The sequence below is a fragment of the Neopsephotus bourkii genome, unplaced genomic scaffold, assembly GCF_033783945.1.
Source record: "Neopsephotus bourkii isolate Nb327-2 ecotype Australia unplaced genomic scaffold, CSIRO-AGI_Nbou_v1 NB_716, whole genome shotgun sequence".
In the NCBI taxonomy this organism is placed as follows: Eukaryota; Metazoa; Chordata; class Aves; order Psittaciformes; family Psittacidae; genus Neopsephotus; species Neopsephotus bourkii.
This window is the reverse complement of record NW_026901215.1, coordinates 1792681-1815134: the sequence shown is the minus strand read 5'-3', so window position 1 is coordinate 1815134 and position 22454 is coordinate 1792681. Positions and strand designations below refer to the sequence as shown.

The following is a 22454-nucleotide window of genomic DNA, read 5'->3' as shown; positions in this document are numbered from 1 at the left end:
AAGCAACCTTGAGAATCATAGAAGTATTATTAAGAAGCAGAAACACACAAAAGGGTTAATTCACAATGACTTCTATTGATCAGACATGTCTTCCTCAGACTGGGGGGCCTCCTGGTATAGGCCACAACCTCAGACTATTTCCTAGCCCTATTCTGACCCTGACATATCTAGGCTCTTAACTCTTTCCAAGTAGAATGAAAGGCTCTTCAAAAGAAATCTAAACTTGCACTGATCAAACTGGACTAAGTTCCAACCAACTTGTCTCTTTAGAGAAGTCACAGCTCTCTACTGAATTACTATTTCATAAAGCTCCAACAAGTGAACACATCTGCACTGCCTATATTGCATAATTCCAGTAGTCAGTGTGAGTTCTAAGGATTGCAGCATGGTGGTTTTCTTCTCTCAGCTCTAAAGATCTGACATTCTGCTGAATTCTGTTATTGAGAACAGTATGATACATACCTGACAACTACTTCCCACTGGACTGATCAGCCCATTAGCTGACATTTTAGCCCATTTTACCCCCATCAGCTGCTCTACCTAGTATGCCAAGGTCTTTTGTAGAGGGTGAATCATCAGGAGCAAAGTGCTTCAATTCTGCAGATCTGATTAAGATACCACTCATATGCACTGCCTTTCCAAAATACAGATGAAGGCATGCCATGCCATTGGCTTTTTATGGTCAAGATTTCTACATGAAGCACAAGGCTGCTTTACAGCAGCCTTCCAATACATAAAGAGGCCTACAAAAAATCTGGAGAGGAACTTTGTTGTAGGTAACGGTCACGCTCTTTCACTGCTTTGCCTTACCCTTCTTGTCTCTGTGTTCAATGTTGGCACCACGTGCTATCAGTACAGATACAAGTTCTTCATGACCTCCTGCACATGCAAGGGTCAGAGCTGTGTCGTGATTACTTTCAGTCTTCAAGTTTGGAAAGAAAAAGAAGAAAACATTTAGAAATTAAAAATGCTTTAAGAAAAATGTCATGTTTTTCAGACAGTTCTAGATCCATTTTCCCCCTCTCCCCCGCCTTTCAGAAGTTCAAACCCAACTGCAATTACTCACATGTGCATCAATGTCAACTGAAGGATACATGGGGAGCACCGACTGTGAGGGCACATTGCTCGATGCCTGTGAACAAGGCTCAGGCGTGGGGGATTCAGTAGCGTGTGAGGAGCTGGTGGAGCCACTGGGCACTCTGCTGTTCACAGCTGAAAGGTAACACTGGGTTACTCATCCACTCTCAGGAATGACACAACTTAGATGAAAAATATTTAGTGCCATAGAACAACATTGGTCTAGTATCAAAACAGTAATGGGGGGAAACAAATCGACATTCCTAAGAACAAAGGAGTTGTTGTCTTTGCAAAGAAGCTTTCCAAGCAGTTACACAGTGCAAGCATCTGGTCCAAACTGTGTGAAGTTGGAAAATAATCTTATGAATTAGTCTGTCTGCATTATGAGTATGAATTATGAAGATTATTAGTTATCCTTTTTATACTGTAACCTTCATTGTTAAAAGTTCAGTCATATGCTCAGTGTAAGCAGGCAAAATACTCCTAACACATAAACCTGACCTTCAGAAATACAGCCTGGAATTCCAAAGTTTTTTCACATAAAGGTTAGTGCACACCTTGACTGCAGAGAGGGTTTTCAAAGCAAGATGACTGACAGCAGCTTACACCATGAACCGTGTCTCACAGTTAAAACAACCCAGGAAGGGTGGAAGAGAAGCAGACAGGAGGGGGCAGCCAACACAACTAAGCAAGCTGAAAACTGTCTGTGCTCCCTAAAATCGATCCTGATTGATCCACAGCCTGTAAAAAGATTTCAACCTGGAGATACAGTGTAGCTCAGGGACACAAGGAATGCAGCTTTATCTTCTTTTAAAACACAATAAATTAATAATGGAGATTCAGCTTTTATTCAACTAGTTTTAAATGAACCTTTATCAGGACAAGCAGAGAAATAGCTCTACATATATCTACCTTTGTAACTATGGAAGCGTTCTGAAGGGAACCCAAATGCACCTAAGGCTCAGCTTGGATTCCCAACAGGCCTATGCACTAGGTACCAGTGCACTTGAACTGTAGTAAACCCTGTTAATACAGCAGCTGGATTTGACAAGAACTGCCACTGCTGGGTTGCCCAATTTCTATCTATGCAGAGATGGAATACCTGCTTAGCTTTTGTGATTCCAACACACAGTGTTTTGTAGTACTCCTGGAACATGCAACTGATAGAAGACACTAACAAAAGCAGGTAAGAAATAACTAACAATATTTAGCTTTTGTCAAGTGTTTCAAGCAGTAAGGGAAGATGAAGGATGAACTCAAACCTGGATACAACTGAAACCATTGCAAACCTTTCCCTGCTCATTCCTTCTTCCACTGACAAACTGCACTCATAGGAAAACAGTGCAGAGGGAATAGTCTTAACAAAAACCCTCAACACGACCCCTAATACCACTAATGCAGCCTACAGTACTGCATATGCATAACAAAGGAAACTGATTAGAGCAAGTGTAGATAGGTCCCTTCAGCTGGGTGCTGGAAACATCAAGGTGATTGTTGCTGAAATTTTGGAAGGTGACATTTCCAGATGTATTTTTTAAGTAAAGCTTCTCCTTGGCATATATGCAAAACCCAGCATTAACACTTGGCTATCACATTTAAGCAACAAAATGCTGTACCTGAATTCAGAGTTGAATTTTGCTTCACCTCCCAACCAGGTCTGTATTAGAAGTTTCAAATCTAAGAGCTCCCACACTTCACCTGCTTCCTGTGGTTCATCATTTACACCAGCAGATGAGCATTAACTAATACAATACAATTGTTTTTCTGCTCAATGCACTGAAATGCAAGATATTGATTTGATTTCTAAAGATTATTCCTTCCAAAATACAAGACACCAAATCACCCTGTTGAAGATTTACAGTAAATAAACTGGCGGTTCCTTATGAAAGACACTGGATCAATACTTTCGTATCTTGCAGATCTAAAACGCACTTGCATGTGCTGTGCATACAAAGAGGGTGTGCAGAGGTACTCCATGTGAGCCACTTCAAGGATACCAATGCTAGATCTTCAGTGACGCTGTTACAGGTTCCACAGATTCTGTTTCACAACAATTACTGAGAATGTCCAAGTATTTCTTGCACACTTTAGATTGTCACAATGTGCTTGAAACATCTTCACATGCAGTGATGATCTCAAATGTGAGAGAGGACACCAAAGGCAGTAGAAATGCAGATAAAAAATACTTGTTTAAAATAAAATCTAAAAACAAATAGTCCTGTAGCACCCACTGATGATTCATTCTCTCCATAACTACGGAGTTTATAAAACTGCAGTATTTCTCAAGTGCCATTTTCTATCTCCTCAGTGTGGCTGGCAAGTGGCCCAATGGAGCATCAACGGAATTCATCCTCTGCAGAGCAAAACACGCCTGAGAACTTTACCTCCAGTTCCATGGGGCTGATTTAGCTCAGCCTAAGTTACACAACACCATTGAGGCTGTTGTGTAACCACCATACCCACTCCAGACTTCCATCTCAATTGGCATTAATGCAGGAACAACTACAGGATGGCAGCCCAGCAGTAGAAAGCAGCACTGCCCCTGCCCAGCTGTGCGGCATGACCACCCTCAGCATCTCCAGCTGCCACAGGATTTTACGAGACTAGAGAAATGTGGAGGTCTACCCTCTGGGAAGACAAGGGGGGAACTTTCCAGCATGCAGACTGCTTCCTATGGAACAGGAATTTTGTCTTTTCACCAGGAAGGGTATAGATAAACACAGTGAGCGCCAGGCATTAATAAATACATAAAAATCCGTTTTCACAGTGTGTACCTCAGATCTCTATAAAAATACATATTTAGTGACACAGGTTTTGGATAGTTCCGTAAACTGCAATATTCAGGAGATTTGTATTAAAAAAAATTAAAAAATTAATGCTACACATGACAAAATCCAGGATCCCCACATTTTAAAGAAGGGCTTGGAGCTTGAATCAGTGTGAAGCCAAAGACAGGTCTCCAAAGACATAAAGCATGGTCTGGGTTGGAAGAGACCTTAAAGTTCACCCAGCTCCAACCCCTTGCCATGGGCAAGGACACCTTCCACTAGAGCAGGTGGCTCCAAGCCCCTGTGTCCAACGTGGCCTTGAACACTGCCAGGGATGGGGCAGCCACAGCTTCTCTGCACACCCTGTGCCAGCGCCTCAGCACCCTCACAGGGAAGAACTGCTTCCTAGTGTTTCATCTAAATCTACCCTCTTCCAGTTTAAACCCATTACCCCATGTCCTGTTGCTACAGGCCCATGTTAGAAGTCCCTCTCCAGATTTCTTGTAGACATGGATGACTTATTTTCCAAAGTTACAAGAAAAATATCACAGGAAACATGAGTAAAACAAGAGGAAACAAGAACCTGGTGTTTTATCTAAGTCAGGCTCTGGAGGCACTGGCAGAACATCAAGCATGCAGCTCTGAATGAGGCTGCAGTTGTAGCCTGGATCTGCATCTACCAAACACTTGCCCTGCTGTGAGCATGGATGTTTATGGACACAGGGTTTAATTTCAGTTCCCTAGTCCTCAAAGTCACTGGGATTTTTCAGGACTGAGCAGTTTTTCAACCTGTCCTGCAGCTCCTCAATAATGTGTTACTGTACAGGCACAGCATTTCTCACTCTAGATTATCCCCATAACTGGTTTTACTCCCAAGAGCAACCCTAAATACAGTAACTCAGATGTCACCTTCCAAATCAATACCACAATTCTGTGTAACTGACCAGAACTGGGCTTTCAGAACCAGGTAACAGTTAATGAAAGCTTCTCAAAACATGCCTGGAGTTTCACTACATAACAGGAGCTCAGAGGAGCCAGACAGAAGCACACAGAGATGTCACCTCCTGACTAAAAATACCTGCTGAGTAGAACAAACAGAAATATCCTAACTAGAGACCAAACCTAGCAACAAAGAGAAAGTTACTCATCTTGAACACCCTGAACCAGCAAAAAAGCCTCAATTCAGATACTGCCGGCTAAGAAATCTACTACAGTAAATGCATAATGTGACCTGAAATGAAGCTCCAAGTATGCCAGGCAGGATGCTTCAAGAAACCAAATGTGCACCAAGAAATGAAAATCAGATCCAAAGTATGCTTTTATATTGGAAGATGTGATCCAAAATAATGTACTGCTTCCCCAGCCTAAACTGCACAATACCTTTATCTCTTGCAAACCCAACCGACAGCTTGACTGAAGTAAGTCACATCATTAAAGACAGGATTAGTTCTAAGACTTTTACTTCAGTACATCTAAATTAACTCCATTACAACCAAAACATTCTGGAGGGGAAAGAGCGGCTTTATTTTTATGTTTTACCTGACTCTTCAAAGGTTACCTGGTTACTTCTGTACAGCTTTATGTAAGAGGGGACTCAAGTATGTGTCTACCAGTGACTAACTGTCAGGGAGACCTCCAACACTTTGCACCTTAACACCAGTCACCTCAACACCCAGCAGGTGGCAGGATACTGAGTCCATTTATGTATGTTGTCACAATTAAGTTAGTCAACAAAATGAGGACATAAGGCTTTGTAGAAATGTAAGTTCTTCCTTACAGTTCTTCCTGGTCTCAACTAAAGCACTGAAAACTTGCCTCATGCTTGGCCACTGGCAAGAGCAACAGGAAAAGGTATTTCAGGCTAGATGGAAAAAAGCCCATTTAACATTTCTCTTCTTTTGAAGTAGAGCTGGTACGAACTGGAATGCTCAGTAGGAATAAAAATGTCCAGATCAAGTCACTCACCACCATTACTGCAGCTCCACTACGGCACCATGGTCAAGGCAGACAAGCAGTTGGGCAAGTGCACAACTGCTCGATGAGCCAGACCTTTCCTGCACCAGGCACAGGGCCCTTAACAATCCTACCTCGTATCTGTAGCACACATGTGAAAAATCAGGTCTCATAGAAGTTTCCATTTCCAATCCTCTCCCAATATTTCATTTTCTTTTTTTTAATGGGGGGGGGGGGCAGGGAAGGGAAATAAAACTTATGAATTTTAGAAGAAAATATGCTTCAAGAAGTCAACATCAATACTTTCTGCAGGAGCCTCTGGAATTGGACAGCTAAAGTCTCCTTGAGTTGCGTTTCTGTAAATAGAGCTTCTAATGGTTGTAGAAAAGCGTGCTATTTGTACAGATTTTTGAACTGAGTGCATCTCATTTCTTAGCAAAAAATGTCTTTAATTACTTAGCAGAAAGAGTAATCAGCTTCAGAAAATGAACCCGTGTCTTATTCAACTTTTTATAATTCTTTTTTAGATGCAGTTTTTCTGGCTGTTTAAAATCTCTTTTCAAGCAGCACAGCTCTCTCAGCTGACTGCAGCAGTTCTTCATTTTGGGTGCACTGACTAGCTTGGATTTAACATGCAGCTGCTCACCATAAGAGGGCACATATTAGGTGGCCTTGTGCTAGATGTGTGAAGTTGTCCGCAACTACTCCAAAGATTAAGCCCGTGTTGATTATGTTTTGCACTAACCATTGAGCTCTTCCTCCTCATACACTCGAATACTCAGTCTCAAGTAATCAAAAATGATCCAATTGCATTTTGTTTTCATTGCATTGTTTTCACTGCATTCCATTTGCATTTTGCTCTTGTTGGGAACTAAGACCGATGCTCTATAACACAAGAGGTTTTCTCTGAAAGACTTACAGCTAAAGGGAGCTCATACAACACACCACACAATCCCACCACCTATGGTTCCATGGGATGTTGTGAAGTTGCAGGTAGTCTGGACTTGCACAAACTAGATGGAATTATTCTAAAAGGTCCCAGGAATGGCTGGCAAAAGGTTTTACCAACACGTTCCTAAAACCTTGAAATGAACTTGAAGAGAACAGGCCAGTGACTACAGGCAGGGAGATGGGGGAGAAGGGCTGAGGGACAGACACAAGGTGCAAAGAAAAGGTGCAAAACACTGAATTAACAAAAAAAGAAAAGCAAAACTACAGACCAAACAACACTAGCTATATCCTACATACCTCCAGCAGCAAACATCAATCCTAGTCAAACCCAGGAAATTAAGTCAATCAAAATGATATCTCTTTATCCACAAGGGGACTTGAACAACCCAACAGTGGAAACTTCCATTCCTCTTCACACCTTTACCAACAAATGGAAGGATGGCTGGAATTTTGCTTTTCATCCAGGTAAAAGGACACAATTTTGCCATGTGTCATATCTAACAAGCAGATATTCCTGTATAACAACCAGGGTTTAGAGGGTATTCTGAAAACACAAGAACCAAGCAGCTCTGCATGGGTTCCAGGTTGCGTTTAAGCTGTAGCAACACCTTGAGCAGCACGGCGAGGGACACGTTTGTCCATGTAAGTGATAATAATTTGGCTTTTTAGAGATGGCTCCTACACTGAAGGAAGTCTCTGAGGTATAAGCCTGTATAGAAAACTCTACAGAAGATATCAAGGTGCCATGCTTTCAGAATGGGCACTTTTGATCACTCATGATACGGCTTTTTTAAGAAGCACAGAAAAAGATGCGGCCAAAGGGGCAAAACCAGGTCTCCAGTACAGGAAGTTTTGCATTTTGAGAACAAAAAAAAGGGTATTTAAAAGTCCCATGTTAGAATTGGAAGTCACTGTTAGGATTAATAGGACTAACGAGGAACTATTCCCAAACTGGAAAACCCCAAGATGTTTTTTGGAGGGAAGGAGAAAGGGGGAAACTGAGCACACAAATTAATGCAAAAATAGGTATATTTCTTAACCCACCTGCTATTAGGTCATCAAGAGTGTCGGTAAGCGTCTGTGCTGGAGTGGCAACCATTAATCCGTCTGGTTCTTGAACTAAGAGCCCCTGCCCAGCAATCTGCTGCTGCTGTCCTACATTCTGCTGATTCCCTAATGCTTTCTGAAGTTCAAGAGACTCTGTCCCATTATAACCTAAATTACCAGAAAAATTACATTGCGGTGCTGGCAAAGGCTGGATAGGGACAAACTCTATTTGTTCAGCAGGTAGTGGAGACTGTTGTTGCTCGTCATCTTTAGACAAGATTGTGTCAACCTGAGGTAACCCTGAAAAGTTATCCTCTGGTAGACCCTTATCGGCTTCCACTTCTGGGAATACCCCTGTAAGTGGGCATTGCTGCTGCAGGGGAAGTGGTGTGTCTGTCTGACCTTTGGTCTCCAAATATTCTTTGGTAAACTGCTGTTGTGTTTTCATCTGCAACTGCCTTTCCACCTTCTGCAGCTCCTTCAATATTTTCTTCTTCTTCTGTACTTGTTCTTCTCTGTTCTTTTTAAGTTCTTCGATCTTATCTTTATTTAAAGGTTCACCTTGAATTAATTCCAATGATTTAAGTTGTGCTTTTTCAATAGCACTAATTCTCTGTCCAAGTTCATTCAGCTTGCCTTCAGTCTCTTCTACTATGCATTCCAAAGGCTGGTATGGGTGAAAAGGTGGCAGTAGGTCCTTATCTGCTACCTGCAGGGAACTTGACTTCTGCTTGGATGCACCTAAGCACATGAAAAATGTTTGAAAAAATGCCATGCTGAAGATCCCCCAAACCTCCCCTCTCACCCACCAAAAAAAAAATTAAATAAAAAATAAAAATAAATAAAGAAATTAAAAAATTCTTTACAACTAACACTGCACATCTGTCAAACCAGAGAAAGGCAAACCCTGCACTCCATGCTGAGACAAGGAAGCATACAGCTGGAATTTAATATTGATACTAACGTCCCTTTGAACACAGCTAGTTTAATCTTAAGGAATAAGGAACCTTTATGGTTTCTGACATACATGCCAATGCATGGGAATGCCAATGGGAAGGGAAATCGGCAAGAGCAGCAGCGAACTTCAGTAGTTCACCGAGTTCCCAAAAGTTGTCCTGGTGTGCAAAGCAGTACCCCTAAGGCTACTTCCCAGACACTAGATTCCAACAGCAAGGTGACAAGTAAAAGTAGTCTGTACTTGAGAGAAGACTAACTCTACAACGAGATGAGTAATTTGAACTGTTTCTCCAGACACAACAGCATTCTGCCTTCACTTTACAAAGAGGATCATCCTAGTGCAGACATAATGTTTTCAAATGTGTTTTGAAGCTTTGGCACTTTTTTGTAAGTTCTGAGACAAAATTAACAACGAACAAATTGCCTCCCTCTCTCCAGAAACAAATTAACAATTCTTCTCACTATTAACACTTCAGAAATGATCTTCAACAAGACAAGGACGCCAGACAGGGCAGTGCTCCTCTGTGCTCACTGCCCTTGGGCAAACCCCAGGCGGCATTCCCAGAACCTAGGAAACCTCCAGTCAGATCCTGCTAATCGTTATCTATTAGAGTGCTGAAATCTTAATTAGGACTTCAGTGGAAGAAACTTTATTTGTAAGTGTGGAAAGCTTTAGCCTTATCAAACCATTTTCTGCACTAACACTCATTTACTATTTCCAAAAAGTGATACAGGCAGCTTTAAAAAGAAAAAAAAAAAAAAACAAAACGATAAAAACTTGAATAGCCATAAAGAAAACTTTGTACCACTTATCAGTAAAAGGGGAATTAAAATTCTTACAGTTTGAGCCCTGGTTTAATAAAATTGCCTAGACATCACACAGTTAAGCAAAAACCTGGATGCAGGAACCAAGTTCCAGATCAGGTTTCATAAAACACCAATTTATTGCTCTCTGAGCCTTCCTTCATCAACGTAATTCACAAGTGACTTGATTTAGCATTGCTGTCCAACCAGCATTCACATACTCCTCACTCTGATATTTTTGGAGGAATTAACTGAAAAAGCAAACATAAGAGAATTTTCTCTTGTAAAGAGAAATGAATATTAAAGCAGAATGGAACCAGTGCTTTGCTGAATACCTTTGCTAGGCACTCTCTCTGGACTGAAAGCAAACCCTATCTAAATTTAAAGCAAAGAGGAAAGATCTTCATAAACCCAAGAAATCCCCAGCACTCTCCCCAGACACTGCAGACACCCCCAGTAGCTCTGGCTCCAGTACTTCGCACAGCTCCTCACACAGGTCAGCAGTTCAGCTGAATGCCTGTTCCAGCCATCCCTATGATTTTGCCTCTCACCCCTAAGTGAGTCCCAAGACACTTTCTCAGCAGGCAATAAAGAATTTGACTGAAGTTCAGCAATAATTTGCTTTGTGCTGGCTGGTGGATACTTAGCTCAAGTGTGCTGCAGGCTATTTGGCTCTGTAGTGTTCCTGGGGTTTATATAGCTCCCCTTTTATTTTAGAAAGTGTGACTTACAATGTAAGTTTTGCAGACCACTCATGAAAAACTGATTTACCCTCAACAAAACCCTCCAAAATGCTTGTCTATAGCTTTGCTGGAAATGTGTAACAGTCAGCATCTTTTGAAACAAAGCTGCTCCAGGGCTGGACTAGAGGAAGCCTAACTGCAAATTCACCCTGCCTTTAAGACTCAAGATGGGAACCTCTGCATGCTCTGTGCAATGCCATTCCTAAGGTTACCATAGCTATCATTTTCATCAGATCGTATCATAGATATTTCCATTCTAACACAAAGCAACCCCACCACCTGGCAGCTCTGGACAGCTTGGACCACTCTGTAGGAAAGAAAATCATAGAATGGTTTGGTTGGAAAGGACCTTGGAGATCATCCAGTTCCAACCCCCTGCCATGGGCAGGGATACCTTCTAGTAGACCAGGTTGCTCAAGGCCCTGTCCAAGCTGCAGTTCAAAAAGCCCCTAAATAATAAAGCACCAACACCGTCCTTCTCTACTATGTTCCACCTGGAAAAAAAGCAAGCCTGTCGGAAAGAGGAAAACCTCTGTACAAGAAGAAAACCTCTGTACAAGCACAAGAGAGTTGCAGAGCAGGAGTACAGCCTGGTCTTGAGAGCTGGGCTGGGTGGAAGAGCCAAGGCTGGTCCAACAGCAGCTCAGGCTGCGAATGACCCCTGAAAGTTGGGACAGTTTCTGAAGAGGAGTGTTAGAAAACCAGTAAGTGCAGAGCTGGGTTCCAGAAGAGGTGTAGAGATCTACTCTCATCAGCTTCTAATCAATGAGCAGGGCCACTTCTCAAGTTCCAAATCACCCTTTCCATGGCAGAAAACAGTTGCAACCTGTAATCTTGGGGATACCGGAAGAGGATGTGGGGTAGGAAGAATGATCTGCTAAACCTAACAGCCAGTTGAAACCAGGGGTGGAAAAGACACTGTTGGTAGCTTCGACTAAGCATTGTTACATTATGATATTGCAAGCACTTGAAAGTAGCTACTTCCTGCTTTATCCAAAGCTCTTCTGTATTACAATATCCTGAAAAATACTGTGCCCATGTTAGTATGTAATTATGAACAAAAGACTACTTTATACTTTCAATTTTGAAACATTTAAGTAAGACTTAAAAATCCAATTGTAGGCCAGATCATAATCACTTCACCTTTTATTTTACCCATTTATTTTGTTAATTTACCTTTTTGGTGGAGCATCAATCTTCTATCCAGCCAACCCATCACACAATTTACTGTAGTAGCAATATTTAGTCAATTTGGTTTTTGAAACAACTGTTTTGGCCACTTTTAGAAGACTCGTTTGGTGTGAAATGAAGACTGAGAATCACTGAAATCCACATATTCTGCACAAATACCTGCTGCCATAAGGTAATCATGATTATAGGACAGAATTGTTCACCTGACAGAAAACCCAGTTTGTGTGATACACATCTATATATTCAAATACATCTTCAGTGCCAAATCCTATACCTAGTATAAAAATCTGTACTAATTACAACATCATCCTGCTAGGCAATATTACCTAGAACTAGGTAAAAAAACACCACCAACAAAAAAACCTCCACATCATCAGTAGGAACAAAAAAGAACCCCAACACAAAATCACCAAAGAAACACATTCAGTCTGTGCCTCACTTCACTAAAGGCAGGTATTAGGGAGCATAAATCCATAGCCAGACCTTTGTGGTGTGTGAACAGAATGGCTTGTCCACTGCTCTTGCCTTTTAGGGATTTTTACAAGCCTGTTTCCACTCAGCAGTGGAGTTGGATTTGCTTAGATTTTTAGTTAGATTTTCTGCTATGAAAATTCACCAGCCTCATCAACAGGAGTAAAATGAGTTCAATATTGAAACTTCTGTGTTTAACTAGTTCGCATCAGCAGGAAATTCAGCTCTCAGGACCTGGGAAACAGCGCATATACACACAAATGCAAAGTAGAGGATGAGAGAATCTGGCTAACTGGGCAACAAAAAACTAGCCTACTTGATCCAAGTACATTCATCTATCACATAGCTGGCAATATGTACTTAATTCTTTGTAAAGAACAGGATGGTTTGTGGAGGGTTGAATGATCACTGAATGATCAAGATGAGTATTTTCACTACCTTCCTCCCGAAAACCATGCAGCATTTTTGCCAATCTTTATCCCTCCTGAGCCTTTTATATGAGAAACTAGCAGCAAGTGGGTGTACTGATATCCAACAGGTTACTGGGCTGAAAACACATAAGATATAAGTCAATTTTCTGATAATCCAAAAACCTAAGTTACTTTCCAATCTTGGTGGTCTTTCCAAGTTTCCTTTAGCGGCTTGACAGTACCTAACTTCAAAATGGCTGAGATGCCATTAAATTAGTCAGTGGCAAGCAGGTGAGCGATACTTTTAAGGAGCAGAATTTCACAAAACCACAATGAAAAGCTTTTCATACACTCATGTTCTTGGGGAGCTCCATGTGCCTTGGTTTTAAATCACCTGCCTGCACTGCTGAAGATTCACCTTAAAAAATAACAGGTCTTGAAATCTACCATGGAAATATTAGTGGTGTTAGAAAGCCATAGAATTATAGAATAGTATTGGTTGGAGGGGACATTCAAAGGTTGTCTAGACCAACTCCCCCCCCGCAATGAACAGGGACATCTTCAACTAGACCAGGTTGCTCAGAACCGTGTCAAGTCTGGCCTTTAATGTCTCCAGGGATGGTGCATCCACCACCTCTCTGGACAACCTGTGCCAGTGCTTTATCCATAAGAAAACTTAGCACTTGGTAATCCTTCTGCTGCTGCTGACTCAGGCCGAAAACATGGAAGAAATGGCCAGAGTTAATCAGAAGACACTGAATGTCACGAAACAACGAACATGCAGCTGGACTGTGCAGTGGAGAGGTCTGAAAAATATCAGAATTGAAAAGCAGGAACACCAGCTTGCCTTTTTAATGCCTGCACCTCAATTAGAACAGTATCATCTTTCTACTTCTACTGTTAAGCCTGGCCCCTATTTCAATTAAATCACGTAACTTACAAGACCTCTGCCAGTATGTAATTCAGTATGAGGCATAAAAGTACATCTTGAAGTAAAAAGTATTTACTGAGTTTGCAGCTACTGAAGTTACTGCATAGAAATTGTTTTTCTTTTCTTTCTGCAACCCCTCAGACTCTTAGATTTACCACAGAGATATAGGGGATACACTGACAGTCTAACTCAAAAAGCTTACAGATTCCAAAAGATCCTATTCAACCTTAAGGGAACTCTTACCATGAAGAGCTTCCACATGAACAACTTCAGTCTATGCTCTTATGGAATTCTAAAAAAACGTGCACCTAAGTGAGAAACATTGCAAGTTACTGCCCACTTCAAAGCAACAGTGGGGAAGACTAATGACAGCAGGTTGATAGGTTTCAAGCACCCAGTTAAGGCCAGTTAGTTAATTCATAAACACAACCTCAGGTTAGCTGGGAAGTAAAACCTATCTAGAGAAAAACTTGCAAAATACCTGATACCTCAGCCTCAAAAATCTGCCTATGTGAAAGTCTGACATGTTTAAAAACACCTTTCATAGTCCAAATATTTTGACTAAGAAAACAATCCTGCTGCTTTCCAAAGGCTTCCCAAGTGGCCCCTTGTTGCACTGGCATGTTTCTCATGGATTCGAACCACTGCCTCACCAGTCATGGTCCAAGGAAGGCTTAATGCAGCATCACAAGCACCACTGGGAGCTTTAGATCCCACTTTCATTAGATATTAGCTTGCATTTACAAACTAGACAAGATTATCAATGGCAATACCATTACACCAGCTGCTCTCCTGAAGAAATCCCACAGCATTCCTTTCAACCATGTCATGTGTTGGGCACTGATGCTCCCTCGCCCCAGGGAATGAGATGCAATGACAGACAGGGCTGCACCACAGCCACTGCATGTCACCCTGGTGTCATGCAGAGCAGGAGGCACCCTCTGGTCCTGCACAAATAACACATTTGGGTTTTCTAGCCAAAAGAGTCTCTGTGTTGAGCTGCTACATCAGAACTGCTGCTGAGCAATGCTGACTGTACTCAAGCAAGTGAAGCAGCAAGTAAAGAACACCAAGGAAGGGAACTCCTGCCTCCACCACAGAAGCACAAAGACCTGAACTCCCCTGGGATCTCACTTTTACATGGACACCACAAATGCATGCTAAACATAGTGTAGTAAAACCAATCCTTTCCAAGCATGGAAAAGGTCTATTGAGTCCAGTGAACTAATTCTGCTGCTCCTTCCACCTGATACTTCTTTAGCAATTTTGGAGGTTGACATAGCTGCATCTCACCTTCGTCTCAGTCCCTCTAGAGCCACCATCAGCTCTGAAATGTTTCTTTTCAGTTATTAAACATTGATATTAGATCCTTTGCCAAAATACTTAGTCAAATAGCAAGCATTCTGTATGTCTTCTTACTTCACTTAAGAATAATAATGGAATTCAGAATTTTGAAAAGCCTCACACCGTATCTGAACCATAGCAGTAACATCCAAGTGTGTTGTAGTTTTACACTCTATTTGCCATGCAGTTACTATTGCATTTTTTGCAGGACTCACACAGGTCCTTAAAAACCAGAGTGACCTGAGGTGATGCTCGGGTGCTCCTCTTCTTCCCCCACCTAGTGAAGATTTTATACAAGACCTAAGGGCTACTCTTGCTTGTGAAGGCAAGAAATTTGTCTTCCTCAGGAGAAACTATCTTCTCACATAGAACTTAAGGCTTCCCCCCACCAAATAACCCACTCTTTATTCACACCCTCTTTTGCCCCTTGTCTCCCAAGGACTCTAACAAGGAAAAGCTGGTATAGTAATACTTCTGTCTAACAAGTTATGAATGGAAGTTCAGCAAAGAACACTAAATTGAAAGTAGCAGTGGTATCACTGCAATGATGAATGTTTGTCCCCAAAACCCCATTTTCCCCCTAAAGATCTGAGATACACCAGAGCTTTGCACACAAACTTTTCAGGAATGCTGCATCAGCCCAATGGCACATTCCAGATTCTGCATCTCCTGCAATCCATCGCTAATTGGTTTTGCTGACCTGCATGAAGCATGTCCTGAAACAATGCTCTGCACAGCTCTGTGCCAGTTCCAACACCATGGTGCTGCTAAAAACATGCCTGAAGTATGTGCTGACATTGGCAATAAGGTTTTTCTTAATGTGAGCTATTTCTTAAACTATAATCAACTATATGCTTTTCATAATTTGATTAAATAAACCCAAGAGTTTAAGCTTGTAACTTTAATCTTTCTTACTCGGTATCAACTAATCTCAGGCTGACTTTCATGCACCACAAACCTACTTCCAGAACACTAATCCACTTTGCAGTAATAAAGTGATTGAACTGTGTGGGCACACATGCTGGTATGTAGCTTTTTGCTGTTTTACTGGAACCGTAAGTTGCACGTTCATTTGTTTGGTACTCAGCTTTATGAAACCCAAAGTATTAAATGCTGCACATCCTGAATGAGTGACACAGTAACTGCGCTGGGGAAGTCACACATGGCAGAACTGCGTGGAGTCACAGCTGCACGCTTGAACACCATTAGGTACACTTTTTTCTCTCTTCACTTGTGCACCTGCAGTTGGTTGGTTTGGTTTAGAAAGCACTAATCACTTCCAGAATTAAGGAATTAAGTAAGGCTAGCTAACAGAGCTTTGGATACTTCAGTATCTCTGTCCAAAACTGCAACTCTCCACTTGAGAAACTTCATCTCTTTCTGAGCTGACTGAGCAGACATGAAGAACTTGTTGTAGAATCCACAACTGGAAATAAACTGTTAAATTTGCCATTTCATGACTGCAAATAATTTTAACCAGCCAGTTCAACCATGTTCAAAGCAAAAACCCTGAGATTACAATTATTTACAGGAGTATTGCTACTAACACAAGAAAACTTCTCCTGTAAGTAGACCTGCATTGGCATTTTACAGCGCCAATGCATTCACATTCTACTGCAGGGACAGAAAAAAGTTGATATAGCAAGTTTGTGGATAGTAGTTGTAACTATTCTAGATGACCAATGTAAATATTCAGAAGTTAACACCACACCTGAAGTTTATTCATGTTTTTATCAGTCTGTACTATGGCAGTTACCACAACCAATTTCTTCCAATAAAAGTAGCATCAGCATAATTCTAGTAAGTTAGAATAAGCATATAAAATTGGAATAACCAGTATACTTTAGAATGCAAGAAAATATGCAGAAACTATTCATGACATAAAATATTAGAAGTTCTATTTCATTAGAGATGTTCAAGAATTAACAAAGTGGGCTATAACACGCATAAGCTCTAATAAAATTGTCCCTATCCATTTCCAAACTGCATATATTCTCTGAGTGGCTACATACTAACCTTTCACCACTCCCAAGAGAGGTGGCGGGTTCTCTTGAGGGGTTCTGTCAGGTTCCTGGGGAGGTACAACCATAGCAAGTGTATGCACCGGTACACGTGGGACCTTAAAACAAAGCCACAGACACACAGATAAAAAAACCACCTTTTGAATGGACAAGTTCTTGAAGTATTAATGCAAAGAGATCTATCTACAGCAGACCTCCATTTTGCTCTTTTCAAGCTGTGTATGCTACCTCTTGGTATGACCTGTCCATGCTGATTTATTGTAGATAACATGTCAAAGTTAACTACAGCACTCTTGACAAAATCCCGGACTGTGTAGGCTGGAACTCTGTTGGCATCTTTAGGCTTTTAATCAACTAACTCCACTGGAAAACTGCCTCTGCAGCCTCTAGAATTCTACATGTATACAATGTATTTTCTTTTGTGTAACAACAAAACCCAGCAACAATATTTGAGGGTTTGGAACTGTTGAATACTCGGCAATTGCTATACTTATCATTCTCTTGCCTGCAAGGCAAGATCATCTTTTGAGATGATGCGTTTGGGCCCATCCTGTCTATGGAGCAGAAAACAAACAAAGCTCCTGTACTGCAGACACCACCAATCAACTCTCTCATTCTCTGTCATTTTCAGATGTGTAGACTTCTATTAATTCTTTTCATTGCATATGGTCACATTTAAAACAACTTCAGAAATTAACTATTAAGGAAATACTCCTTTACAACATTCACGGTGATACTTAAGAAGAATTCCTTATGACTCACCTGAGACTGATCCTGAGATGGAGGTGTGAGCTGAGACAAGTCTGCTGCAGGAACTGACAGAACATTGTTTGGGTAATCCAGCAAGTAAGAAACAACGTTTGTATGCCCTCCTTTGGCAGCTTCGATGAGCATTGTTGAGCCATCCTGAAAGGAGATTTCAGGAATAAAAAGCCAGAAGATTAATTTTGCTACTTGACATGGCACATGAGATATGAATTAGACCATTTAAAATTGCACATTTACTAATCCATTAAATAACTATGTGGTTCTTTCAGTCCCCATGATAAATACATTACTTTAAGTTAGTACCTTCAGCCGATGAGTAGGATCTGCACCATGAGCAAGAAGGAGCTCAACGACTGCGAGGTGACCTCCTGCACACGCCAGTGACACCACCGTGTGGTCATTATTAGCTGTGGCCCTGTTAACATTGGCACCTATAAAAAGAAGGTCTCAGAATTAAACACAGGGAAACCCTTTCTAAAAGGAAGTGTCAACAAGCATTTCCTGAACACAGAGAAGCTCTTCTAATCTTCCTGATCACACACTTTAAAGGTAAAAGCAAGGGATTCTGAATAACTGATGGCTTCTACATATCAACATATATTCTACATATGGCTGCTATATACATGCATACAACCCTCCTCAGCTTGTAAAGACAAGGTCAGTAACAATGGGCATCCTGGGCAGTAAGACAGAGGGAACACCTGTGGTGTACAAAGCACATCTTTTAACTTGTCACTGTAAGCCCTCATCAGCACCACTAAATGGTGCAGTTTGTACTGTTTCAGACAGCACTCGAGGATGCTTTTTCTTCTTCAAGTAGAAAGTGCTTTTTGTAAGAAGCTGAAAATATTTGCTGTGCTTCAGATCTATCAATTAATCTATATACCTAAGTAGGAAAGTAACTACCAAAATACTTTGTGATCCACTGTAACATGAACTGAATCAAATTCAACAAACCTTGAATGGCTTGACAAATGTTCACATATGCATAACCAGAGTAATTTTGATCAAGGATCACAACACAGAGAACTGGAAAGTAGCATTTTAAAGTTTTTAATTAGTTATTTAAAGTAGCATTTTACCTTTGCTAATAAGGAACTGCACGGTACACAGATGACCGGCTCGTGCCGCCTTCATTAGTGGGGTTCTCCCACCTTCGGATTCATGCTCCTGTTGTAAAGAAATAGCAGATAGATAAATTGGCAAAACTTACACCATTGTTCCAGCTTTTGAACCATCTGGTGATGAAACCTGTCTCAGAATTACTTGTCTCAGTAGAATATCTATCTTACAAGCTGACTGGAACCAATATAAACTGATTGGAATCAATTTTCATGTTACCTTAAATACTGAATCACACTGTCAAAAAGCATTAAGACCACATCCATACTGTTACCACACAAGGAAGTTTCCTCGCTTACAGACCCCTTTTTATTATAGTGTTCAAATGTGTAGCATACTTGAGAACAGCAACATCTTGTTTCCTCCCCTAAAAGGAGGACTATTTAACACAAACATTATCCAGCATCAAGAAGTCCACAAATAGCTACGGATTGATTTACAGCAGTTCTGAAATTGTCACATGCTGCACACCAGACCTCAAAAACTGCAATAGTGTCTGAAGTGCAGGCACCAGTTTTAAATCACACTGAAGAGGATCAGCAATAAAAATGAGACAAATCACTGCAGGTCACACAGTCTCTGAACAAGAGAACTGGAGAATAAAGCAGAAAGATGAAAAAAGGATGCTACAAACCAACAAAAAAGGAGTAACAAGAACCATTTTCTAATTCAAAAAGTTCCTGCATACTGAACAGTGGGGTTGAATACAACTTATTTGAGAATAAGTATTTAGAGAAGCTACAGAACAAGAAGTCTGCTTGCTCTGTAGCCATGCTCAATACCACAAGGAATGCTGACTAATGTGCACGTCAACCCTCCCACAGTAGCAAGGGGAGGGAACAGCACCTTCCTGTGAGCGTTGTACTGGTGATCTGAATATCCAGCCTGATCAATAACACACCAGGACAAAGGTTTGGGTGTTTTTGTTGAGTTGTTTTTGTTGTTTTTTTTTTCATTAAATATCTGGGAAGCTGAGCTCTAAGTTCACTATTTACTTCTAGAATTGCATGTGTGTCTGACAGCGAAAGTTAACATTCAGTACTGACAGTGGATGACATGGCTATTTACAAATATAAAAGGACAAGAATAGATTTGGCGGAACATACCAACTCCTTCCCATAGTTTCAGTATTCCTGAAAACTCTGCAGATGTCCTCTGACATATGGCTTGCTTCAGCTGCAAGCTGCACCTTAGATTAGCTTTCTGTTCATACACTTGAGAAAGAGATCTCTTGACTGCACCTTCTATTGGAGCCTGATCCACTGCAGAACACACAATCTTTACTATGAGGGAGGTTACACAACCCCTCTCCTATGTGCTTTGCAAAAAGAAGAAACAGTCTGCTCCTCTGCCTTCACAATGACTTTGTGTTATTGTACCCTGCTTCAACGCATCTAAACCTCACAAACTGCTCCATTTCTTTGCTTACTTGGTACAGTAATGCATTAGTGCAGGCAGGCAGGAAGCAAAACCTTCCAGGCTTACTGGAAGTCACTACTGGAGCCCCCTTTTTTGTTTTAAAATAAGCAGATTCCACTCCCAGGTTTAGATGCTGATAACTATCTGCATGCTTCTGGATTGTCTGCATGTCAGAGATACCTGCAGGACATGTAAAGCTCATTAAGTTAGTATGTCACCTCATGGCATGCAAGAATTAGCAGCATGCCCTTGAGCTCTGGTGCTCAATATTTGGTACAGTCTTTCCTTCCTTAGCCACTGCCAATAGGTCATAGAAAGTCAGATGCTGCTGTCTGCCTGATGCACAGTAAATCCCTGGTATTGCTGGTACATCACTTACAAAGCAGCTATGGATGCAAAGAACCACTGAAGAGGACCAGAACGTTACTGCCCACACAATTCAATACACATTTCTAAATCTCCACTGATGCAACAGCAAAGATGCCAAGAAGCAAAATTTATTTGAGGTTATAGCTTAGCTACATTCAAGACAGTGAAAAGCCATCCAAATGTAGCATTTCAGATAACTAGCAGTAAAATGTTATTTGCAACATTCTCTATTCCTAGCAGACTTCACTGTAAGTCTTAAACACGGATGTCAGGAGGCTCCTCATTGAAATGCAAGGCAGTTACCCTGCCCAGTTTAACCAACTGTCACTTCATCAAGCAGGCAGAACTTGATCCTCAACTATTATACACTTCAAACACTTGCAGTACCATACACATCATCAGTCCAGCCAAACTAGACCATTTGTGTGCCCACCTGCTGTAGATCTGCAAAAGTTACTTCATTTTGATGGTGTTTTTCACATCAAAGGTACAATAAATTTAATCATAAAATATGTGTTTCTATGACTTCAGCACTCTATTTAGCCCTGATAAAGGCCAGCGTCAACTCAATCTTTAAAGGAAAGCATCCAGACCAAGCCAAAATAAGAAGCTGATCCAGTGCAGTGCTTCTGTCTAACTCACATCCTTTTTTTTACCTGGAATGGCCATAAATGTCAAAGATTTATTTTTTTTAGCTGTATTAGATAATCAAAATCAGGACAGAGAACATGAAAACTGTCAAAAGCATCCCCCAGCACTTTCCAATGTGCTACTTCCTTGTATCAATATGAAGCACATGCAAATGCTTTTTTTCTAAGAACAGAACTAGCAAGGAGTGCTCATCTCCAAAGACAACTTCCCCAGCTCTCTGCACTGCAGGACTCACCAGTGCTCTGCCTCTCTTCACTGCTCCAACCCTGAGAAACACTGCAGTTAGTATGATCAGAAAGAGATACGAAGGAGAACACCTATGCCACCGTTTTCTAAACACTTACGTGCTCTCCTGCTAATTCTGCTTGAAAGAATGACTGAGAAGAATTGTCCATAGGTTTAGGTACCAGGAAGGAAGGGGAAAGCAAGAGTATTACCCACATCAGGTAAGAGTTTACATCATCTGCATCTTTTCCACTGAGGCTCAAAGAGGAGATGAAAATCCAGTCAGTAATAACAATTATTTCCTTTCTTGCTAAACCGGTATTTCAGAGAGCAGAGCAAAAGCAGTGTCATCAGAACCTGGTAATTTTTAATCCTTGATTTCAAGTTGTCTGGTTTAGGTAATTCCAAGATCAGCTACATAAGGGCTTCCCTTCCTCCCAGTACTATCCTCCCTGGTTCACAAGGATTCATGGTTGGCAACTATTATTCCCTAGTATACTTTGTTCAAGTCCATTTCCAACGTCATATGTTATTTAAAAATAAAGGTCCAACTGGTCTCTTCAACTCCTAGAAAGCCTCTCACCCATGACAATGATGAATATTTAACAGAAATCTAAGCAAAATGATTTAGATGAAGTTTTTGATGCAAGACAACAGCCAAACAATACATTTCCTATCACTGTGCTACTTTGCTCATTTTCCAGGTTGTATCCCTATGAAAAGATACAGGATTCCATCAGTTACCACACTCATTGTCCCAGATAACCTTCCAGAGATACACAGCAACGCAGTATTTCAGAGGCACCTAAAAACCCAAATAGGCCTCTAGTTTAAAGTAAATACGTGAAAAGGAAAGACCTTACAGGAAGCTAGACACACAGCAACAGATTTAACACAGCTACTTATGCTAACAGACTCAATATCACTTGCTACATTGGTGAAGGCTGAGATACTGTTGTGTGAACAGGGGGTTTAGAAAACCCAGCAGCAGGGAAAATGCAGTACACAGATGCCGTGTCTGGTCTGCACAGTGAGGTTTTGTGTTTTTAAAGAGATTTAGATGCCTTAAAGCCATGCTTATTGCTAGCATGTATCCTGAGGCTGCAGCTTACAAGCATCAAAGGCCAACCTCACCTGATGCTTGCCCGGCTCTATGCCCTCCAAAATAGTCTTCTTTAAGTCCTCCTGCTTGTCCTGCGGAAGGAAAAAGAACAACTCACGGCTCTCGTTCT

General features: G+C 41.1%; 1 protein-coding gene across 21 annotated transcripts in view; it reads right to left on the bottom strand.

Annotated features, from left to right (window-relative positions):
• Positions 1-22454, bottom strand: part of ANKHD1 (ankyrin repeat and KH domain containing 1) — a 102839-nt gene that overhangs the window by 27261 nt on the left and 53124 nt on the right. For 16 of the 21 annotated variants that reach the window (XM_061354057.1, XM_061354040.1, XM_061354044.1 and 13 more), the window contains exons 11-18: positions 22357-22416; positions 18519-18606; positions 17740-17867; positions 17431-17574; positions 16664-16766; positions 7794-8537; positions 1067-1212; positions 811-922 (exon numbers count right to left, since the gene is read on the bottom strand). In XM_061354057.1, the coding sequence (XP_061210041.1) occupies positions 811-922; positions 1067-1212; positions 7794-8537; positions 16664-16766; positions 17431-17574; positions 17740-17867; positions 18519-18606; positions 22357-22416 (1525 nt within the window). The remainder of the gene's footprint in view (positions 1-810; positions 923-1066; positions 1213-7793; positions 8538-16663; positions 16767-17430; positions 17575-17739; positions 17868-18518; positions 18607-22356; positions 22417-22454) is intronic. The other 5 variants (XM_061354045.1, XM_061354046.1, XM_061354058.1 and 2 more) reach the window with 2 other exon arrangements.